Source organism: Oculina patagonica, unplaced genomic scaffold, assembly GCF_052425735.1.
Source record: "Oculina patagonica isolate OP01 unplaced genomic scaffold, crgOcupat unplaced694, whole genome shotgun sequence".
In the NCBI taxonomy this organism is placed as follows: Eukaryota; Metazoa; Cnidaria; class Anthozoa; order Scleractinia; family Oculinidae; genus Oculina; species Oculina patagonica.
In genome coordinates, this window is record NW_027558574.1 from 373 (window position 1) to 9104 (window position 8732).

The 8732-nt window shown below is 37.3% G+C and overlaps 1 protein-coding gene across 1 annotated transcript; it reads left to right on the forward strand.

Moving 5' to 3' along the window:
- Positions 1 to 271: 271 nt before the first annotated feature.
- On the forward strand, positions 272 to 8344 carry LOC144641115 (phosphatidylinositol-3,5-bisphosphate 3-phosphatase MTMR8-like; the record flags this gene model as incomplete). The annotated part of the gene is made up of 9 exons (XM_078500161.1): positions 272 to 404; positions 1699 to 1811; positions 2047 to 2172; positions 2311 to 2360; positions 2741 to 2894; positions 6668 to 6714; positions 7052 to 7177; positions 7450 to 7576; positions 7901 to 8344. Coding segments are annotated over 9 exons (1320 nt in total), but the record flags the coding sequence as incomplete, so codon positions are not given.
- Positions 8345 to 8732: the final 388 nt, after the last annotated feature.

Consider the following 8732-nt stretch of genomic DNA (forward strand, 5'->3'; position numbering starts at 1 on the left):
ATTGCTTAAGACAAATCTACAAAATGGCTACATGTGAGATTTTGCCCCTACCTTGTTAACTTTGAAATTCATTTTCTCAGACTCTGATAAGAAATTGTTGTTGGTGTTATCACGGATAATTACTTACATCTTTACCTTTTATTAAGGGTAGGAAATAACGCAATAGGATTTAAATTATTCTGGTACTTGATTTTTGTCCAACTTTAATCAATATTACTCGACTTCCTAGTGGATTCCGTCTTAAACTTAATGTTAATCATTGTTATTGCAGATCAATGCCATGGCAAACAAGGCTGCTGGGAAAGGATATGAGAGCACAGATATTTACGAGAATGTCAAGTTTCAATTTGTGGGAATTGAAAATATTCATGTGATGAGACAAAGCCTGCAGAAGATGATTGAGTGTGAGTAGCTTGATGACATTAATCTGGTATTAGAAAATATTTGATTGTGTATGCTATGATTGGTCAGTTCGACTTCATTATAGCTCCATAAAGCACGTGGCTTACGTCATGCACATGCTGAATCAGGTTATAATGCATGTGGATTACATCACAATTTTAAGGGGGGTTTATTTCTTTACATTCTATAAAAGAAATCTCCTTGTGCATTGTTGCGTTAAATCAGCACTTGGGAATTTTCAAGAACACTCGAGAAGTGGGTCGTGCTTCTTTATGCACTTCTCTTGTGTTCTTAAAAATTCCCGTGTGCTCATATAACTCAACAATGCACTAGGGTGCATTTTTTATTTCTTCACTTTATCATCATGTTAGGGAGGTATAATGGGCTAACAACTAGCATGCTGGACATTTGATGATGACGATGATGATGTGGTATCTATACAGCTCATTTCCATACTCTCTATTGCGACTAATTTTGGTTGTAGTTCAAATACTGAGGGAAGGTGGGGGGTGGGGTGGGGTGGGGCAGTAACTTAAGTGGACTTGCATGGTTAACATGAAGTGCATATAGAATGAACAGCGGTATTCTTAACTGCATCATGCTTTTGAAAACCCTGATAAGCTCAAGTAGCATGTGTTACCTTGGCCCAACTACAGAATTTTCACCATAAAATCAGGGCTGCAAATATTTGTTTTCGCTTGAAAGGACATACAGTATGTCCTTCTAAGACACTATCTTGGACAGACAAAACAAATTGGGGTCAGACAGATTTTTATCATCCTTGCCGAAAAATGATTAAAAAAAAAAAGTTTGCTTCGAGCCTAATGGCCCATACAGGCCGGAGCGTATCCCGGTTTCCGTAGCATTAAGCGACTGATAGTATTGCTACTCCCCCTGGATGGATGCTAGTCCAACGCAGGGTTACCCTCCAGCATTAAATTCGCCGGTACCCATTTATACACCTGCGTGGAGAGAGGCACTGTGAGAGTAAAGTGTCTTGCCCAAGAACACAACGCAGCGCCCCGGCCAGGCCTCAAACCCGGGCCGTTCGACTCGGAGGCAAGCGCGCTAACCATTAGGCCACCGCGTCTCCCACAACATAAAGTGACATCAATCACTTAGGGTTAGGGTTAGAAAAAATGATTAACCATCAAAAAATTGTCCAGACATCATGTCCGACCACCTTCGGGGTTTCGTCGGACATGATCTATGTCGTAATTGTATAAGTAAAATTTTAGCTGCTACTGTCTACAGAAAAGAAGAACATATAATACATGCTTTATTTGATTATTTTAGTGGTCTGTGAGACTCCAGACGTAACAGCCAAAGCCTTAGCAAGTGGGTTGGATAGCAGTGGTTGGATGAAGCACATTAAAGCTGTATTAGATACTTCAGTATTCATTGCTAAGGTATTAATTTTTATTGTGTACAAACCTGCATTGCCATAGTGTGGTACAGTGAAACCTCAATTTAATGAAGTGCGAAGGGACTGGGAAAATGTGTTCGTTATATTGAGTATTTGTATATCGAAAACCTTGATATATATACGAATTTTGCAGAAGGACTTCATTATATAGAGGTTCATTAAATCAAGGTTCCACTGTGTGTACTTGTGAATTGCTGCTGTTTTGTGTGTTAACTTAGGCTGTTGTGGAAGAGAAGGTCAGTGTTGTTGTGCACTGCAGTGATGGATGGGACAGGACAGCGCAGACCTGCTCGTTAGCAGGCATCATGTTAGATCCTTACTACAGAACAATTCATGGATTTCAGGTATGTCCAAAAAACCTTTCAGTGTAATTCTTGAATCTGATTTGATTTAGAGCCTCAAAAAGGAGTTTCAGGCTTATGTCCATGTTGTGTTCTTTCAAAGATGTAAACTTGCTGTCATGTGTGTATTTCTATTGAAAGGTTTTGATTGAGAAGGAGTGGCTGGCATTTGGACACAAGTTCACTGAGAGGTTAGAATGTTTTGTTCCAGAAAATATGTACACCTCTTCTGCAGAAGGTGTTTTGGTTTAAATTAAAAAAATAGGTTTTAAAAAAATAAGGATATTTTTGACCTCTTTTCACGTTGTTATTGTGACGTCATTTAGATGAATTATGTTAACTGATAAAAGCTTTAATCACTGGTTTGCAGAAAATGTTGTTTAACTGCACCGGCGAGCTAGCTGAAGTAGAATGCTATTGAAGATGGGAAGGTCTAAACTATCGAGCCACCTTAACACTATTTGGTTGTCAAACAGAGACTTGCAAATATGTGTTATGTTGATTTAGTACAAGAATCCCCAGTAGTACACAAAAAAACTTCTCATTTTAATCACAACACGTTTTTTCTCAGGTGTGGGTTTCTCCAATCAGATGTGAAGGAGACGTCACCAGTATTTCTCCAGTTCTTGGAAGGAGTGTGGCAATTACAAGAACAATTTCCATTTGCCTTCCAGTTTAATGAAAGATTCCTTCTTACAATTCACGATCACTTGTATTCTTGCCAGGTAAGTAGAGCCTATAATGATACAGTTCTTGTAAACCTTTAGAACTGAAATGTGCATGAAGATTCGCGAGTAAATAATACCGGTAATAATAATATTGATTATAGTCAGAGTGCGACAAAAGTGCTGTCCGATAGCCCGGGGCTAGTAGAATTATCCGTCGGGCTAGCGTATTCTGATCACGAGTTGCCCGACGGGAGAGCAACACGCGGGCAAGAAACATTGTTTTTTAATGACAACCTTCAGAAATAAAATTAATGTGCACCAGACAAATTAGAGGGAAAAATTTGGGACTCGAAAATGTGACTCACTGCATCCTTGGCGACTAAAACTCCTGGTTTTATAGTCGCCAACTTGAACGTGGCGACTATATTCCTCTGTATGAGATGAGTAGCAGCCATTTTCTGTGGAATTGTGTCCTTCCAGAAAATTAAATTGGAAGATCTTTGCTTCTAAAACGTTCAAAATAAGAAAAGAAGTCATAGTGTTCAATCCATGGTATTGCTTTGCCGTAAAGTACTCCATCACTTCGTAAAACTTGCAAATGGGTGACCGTTTTTGAAAACGCCCCGAAATGCATTGCAGGCATTGGGTACGTCATGTATGCATATGAATTGTGTCTCTTGAATTGTAGGATTACAAATATGAAGGATCCTGAAGGATCTACATTAAGCTACAAAGTTAGTTGCCACAAAATCGTGATAATGTGTTTGTTTTAATTCTTGTGGTAAGATTATTTTCTTTTTCTTTTTGAATGTTTATGTATTTATTGTCTCCAAAGGAAGAACAATTTTAAATTTGCATATAATTAATTATGCAAATTACTTTCGGGCTAGCTTCTCAGAGCTTCGGGCTAGTAAGATAAGATAATGGCTTGCCCGAAGGGCAAGCTGACTTTTCTATTTTCGTCTCACCCTGATAGTGGTCATGCACTTAGCTTCAAGAAAGCTAGTTTACAGGCATGCCACTGAAATAAAGGAAACAAATATTTTAAATGAACAGAACAGGGTTAAATATCACAACTAACAGGAGGCAGACCAGTTGGCTATATACAATATGTGACAGAGGATTTAAACTCGGGACAACCGAGAAACAAATCCAGCTAGTGGCAGGGGCAGGTCTTGAACCGGGGACCTCTGGATTACAACACCAGGGCTCAAAAACCACTCAGTCAGGCTTGCCTCCTTAAATAATAACCGGTATGCAATGCATACTAAGGCGAGGACGTTCCAGTTAAGCAAGTCAGTATGTTAAAAATTCCAGACAAAGAACTGAGAATAGGCCTTTTGGGCTTTGTTTATTTGTTGTCCCTTTTCAGACTATGTGGCATTACTCTTGAGAATCACTTCTTTCAAATTCAAACAAATGCTCTTGGTATTCAGATAGTTTTAGTTTTTTAACTTATTTTAAAAAAAACAAGTTCTCTGGGCAGCATCATGTGGTTTGAAATAGCAATTTACACTGAGTAAAATTGTGAGTCCAAAAGATATCCAAGTAATTGAACGCCGAAATTGATACCGTTGATTAAAGTGTGATTTACAGCAAGGAGCCCACATTTGTGACCACTTTTAATTAATTCACATTCTTTCATGCAGCCGTTTTCCAATGAGAAGCTGTGACGAGCTTCTGTTTGGATAAAACCTGCAAGAAAGAATATGAATACAGGAGGGAAAATGGGTTTGTCAGGTAAATAGAATTTTAAAATACAGCACGTTGTTTTCCAGTGGTGTTTTTTAGTTGTGCATTCCAAGGTATGGTTAGTTTGTAACCAACGTTAATTAATAAAAGGCAAATAATAAGCTGCTTTGATCACAAAATTGGCAATTTAATTTGTACAAATTCTAATATGATGTCTTTATCACGACTTTTGACAATGGAATGCAACATATTTTGTAACTGTACTAGGCAGCAAGGAAACTTCCACGAGTTTGAGATAAAAATATTGTCTCACAATAATGTTCTAGATTGCCTCTTATTTAAATATAGCTGACAGTTGCACTGACTGTACAATCTGTAACGTACCCTTTGTCTAGTAGGTCCAAACACTTAATATCATTTACAGGTAAAACGCAGTGCAAGGAAGTACAAGTTTCCAGGAAGAAAAGTTGATATAATATCTTGATTGACTCTTGTTAAATTTAAATGGGGCTGAAAGCTGTTTGCACTATCTGTACAATCTGTGATGCAAGCAAGTCCAATAAGTCCAAAATTTTGATACAGTACAAGTGGAGACTAGGAAGTAGAGTTGATACAGTGGTTTGCCAGTGATGAATTTGTATTGAGGGTCTTTGAGTAGTAAATCCAGAGATGTTTTACACCGTTTTTTAACTTTGGTGTTATCGCTACATGGTTTTCGCTGTGTTTTGCTTAAAATATATCTGCCATTCATAGTAAGGATTGGGCTTTTTATTATGTACATATTGCATAGAGGCAGAATAGAGGCCAATAACCAGTTCCAATGTAATAGCTACATTCACACATTCATGGTGCTTCTTGACAAAGTGCAGATTAAACATATTGAAGCAATTAGGACAAAGCACAGCAATCAGTGGATTCTTTGAAAACTGTATCTTGGATGTTTTCTGTTGTTGTTGTTTTTATTTCTGTTCTGTAAACATAATGAAAGAAAGAATCAATAGCTGAAAAATTTAATAATTGTTTAACACATATTTGTTAAGACACCAAGACTGATTAACTTCAACAATTTAATGCAACATAAGTAGTTACTTAATTCACTTACATTTTTCTTTTTTCTGAAACACATCTTTCTACATGTACATTATATCTTTCTTAAATCATTTACTAGTTATCATAGCCTACAAAAATAAATGTATATACTCTTTTTTGGTTGTTAACCACATAGCTTTAAGGTCACTGAGGTGTGTCTCTAGAACACCAGTTTGGACTCTTGATTTATTTAGATTTGTATAAATATATGATCAATTGTAGTTCTGTTATCAGTGGTAAAGCCTGAAATAAGTTTGTTTGTATCCATATTTTACAATCATTTGTTAATATAGATTTACTGCTGCTTTGTACACCACTATTAAAATCAATGTTGAAATCTGACGTAGTAGTAAGAGTGAAAACGTTCTGTTGACAGAAGGGATCGCGAATGAGCTTTCTGATCTATAAATTTTAGCAAATTAAATAAAACAACATCTGGCAGATATTTCACTTTTAAAATCGTTATTTCGATTTAATAAATACTCTGACAATTATGTTATTCCAACACTACGGTATTCAATAAAGTACAAGCAAAATAAACTTTAGATAGCTCACCTCAGCTGCAGTTGTCCCAGTACGTCTTCTGCACTTCTCGTCTTCAGTTAAAGCTCAGGTTACAATGTCGCCAGGCAGTAGTTCAAATCACAAATAGTTTAGTCCCTCGACTTATAGGTGTGTCGATAACGTTTTTGTGTACTTTGATATCACAAAAAGTTTGTAAGTGGGCGAAAAAAAATATCAGCTACTAATCGAGTCAAGGCTTCTGGCTGCGAAAAATTCTCACATGCTCGACCGAACGGCGAACACTCCAAGATGGCGGACGCCAACAAATCTCAAACCATGGTCTTAGTTACCAGTCCTTTTCGGTTCGAATCATCACATCTTAACACGAAGAATCCAAAATCGCTTTAACATTAGGCTCGAGACTACGTCCTCGCCTAAAAAGTAAGATTAACTGCACACTGAAAAAACAAAACACATTTTAGATGGGTGTTTTTCCTTTTTTGTTCTTCAATTTCTCATTTTTTTCTGCTTTGCAATTTTTCCAGTTTGGGACGTTTCTTGGAAACTGTGAACGGGAACGAAAGGAACACAGGTAGGTGGCATGCTGAGAAAATCGAAAAATAAATTTTTCCTTAGCTAACAATTTTGTTACTGTAATTAAGCATTAATTTTTGCTGGTATTTTTTTGTTATACAATCTTGCCCAACGTGTATTAAAACATATGGGACAAAAAACTTGAAAGATTTTTTTGTTACATTTTGTAGCTTTGTCCCAGATTTTGCCCAGCTTAATTATTTTATACAACATATATAGTGCAGATGAATGTCATGAAAATTGTTCTAAAAATTATATTAAGTTTTCCTTGTTGCATATTACCAGTTCTAATGATGGAGGTGTCTTGAATGTAAGTTTCTTCTGTTTCCTTGTAGTTTGCCGAAGAAGACATTTTCATTGTGGGGTTACATGTGGCAGCACATCAGTGATTACGCAAATCCGCTGTACAAAGGAGGCAGAGATGAGTTATTATGGCCAAGTACTTCACCTCAGGCCCTCAAGTAAGACATGTACTTGGTTCTTTTACCATTCGTGCTCAGTAGCCTTCGATCTTCGTAGCCTTCGATCTTCTCTTCCCACCATCACCACCGATAAAACCGAATTTGGATCCCAATATAAGAATGTAACAGAACTTATGCGTGACCTACCAAAACGGAATGGAATAAAATTGCTTCACCAAGCGTGACAGAATAGACTATAATATAGCGTGACATAGGGTAACAGAATGATACAAATTGCGTGACCTAATTCCTTAAATTGCGATCCGTTTCAGGTTTTGGCGTTCAATGTACAATCGATATGATAATGACGTTCATCCAAGGGAGACAGTGTTGGATGCGGTTAGCAGTATCATAGATCATAATGACTCATTACAAGATCACATTAAATTTCTTTCTTCTGTAAGTATGTTTTTCATTGTTTTAAAAAGATACATGTATCCTTCTCACTCAGACATCAAGCCTGTTATAAGCTATCCTGAAATGAACAGGTTTCTACAAAAAACCCATTTTCGCATAATGTGTTACATCGCAACCTCTTTTGAACAGTGACTGCCAAACTGAACGAAAGAGTGGAAACGGATGAACGAACGGACGACCCACCCACCGAACATATGTCCGAACGAACGGACGGACATCTATTACCGTTTCACTTAAATAAAGCAGGATTCTTACTTTAAACATTTTTTAATGTAAATAACTTATTTTGATGTTTAACGTCTACAGCGTATTTCAATGATGAAATCTTTGGCAAACTCCTCAAAAGACTGTGAAAACGACACTGAAGGGAACAAGAATTCACTAGTAATGAAATATCTCAACTCACAATGTGAATCGCCTGGTAATTCATCAAATGATTTGACCTCGCTTGAGAATTCAGTGGATGATTTGGAACTCAGTACAGACCAGTGCGGTTCGTTATTAAACAGTCACGAGACCGTATCGTCCTCGTTACCAAGCGTGTGTGCAAGCGAGGCTAGCTACTCGAGTCAGGATAGTGGGATAGGAGGATCGGTATCTGATGACTTGAAGAAAACATTAAAACGTCAAGGATTGACTGTGGAAGATTTGCTTCAATCTGCTCCACCGTTTGCAGTGGAATGGAAATCTGTGCGGGATGTTTTCCAATGTTTGACTTGTGCAGCGCCGATTGATTTTCTAAGTCGAAAGGTAAGGTTAGGGGTGTCGCTGTTTAATAAAACGAAATTTATTGCTGCAGTTATCCAGGCCCGGGTTGTTCAAAGCACGATAAACTTGTCTGAAATTTAATTTCGGCTTTTTAAACTTTTTAGTTAGGTTTTCTGTTTGCATTTGCTTTCCTCCAGTTTTGACGTGGACCAATCTCAAACGCCACAAAAATAGCAATGAAAAGTTTTTTTATGCAAGGGAAATTGAATTTTCGTCAATTTTTAATCCTAGGTTAGTATTACAGCAAGGCGCCCAAAAGTGTGACCACTTTTAATTTATTCACATTCTTTCGTGCAGATTTAATCCAATCAGAAGTCAACTGCAAGCTATCCACGGCTTTTGATTGGATTAAATCTACACGAAAGAATGT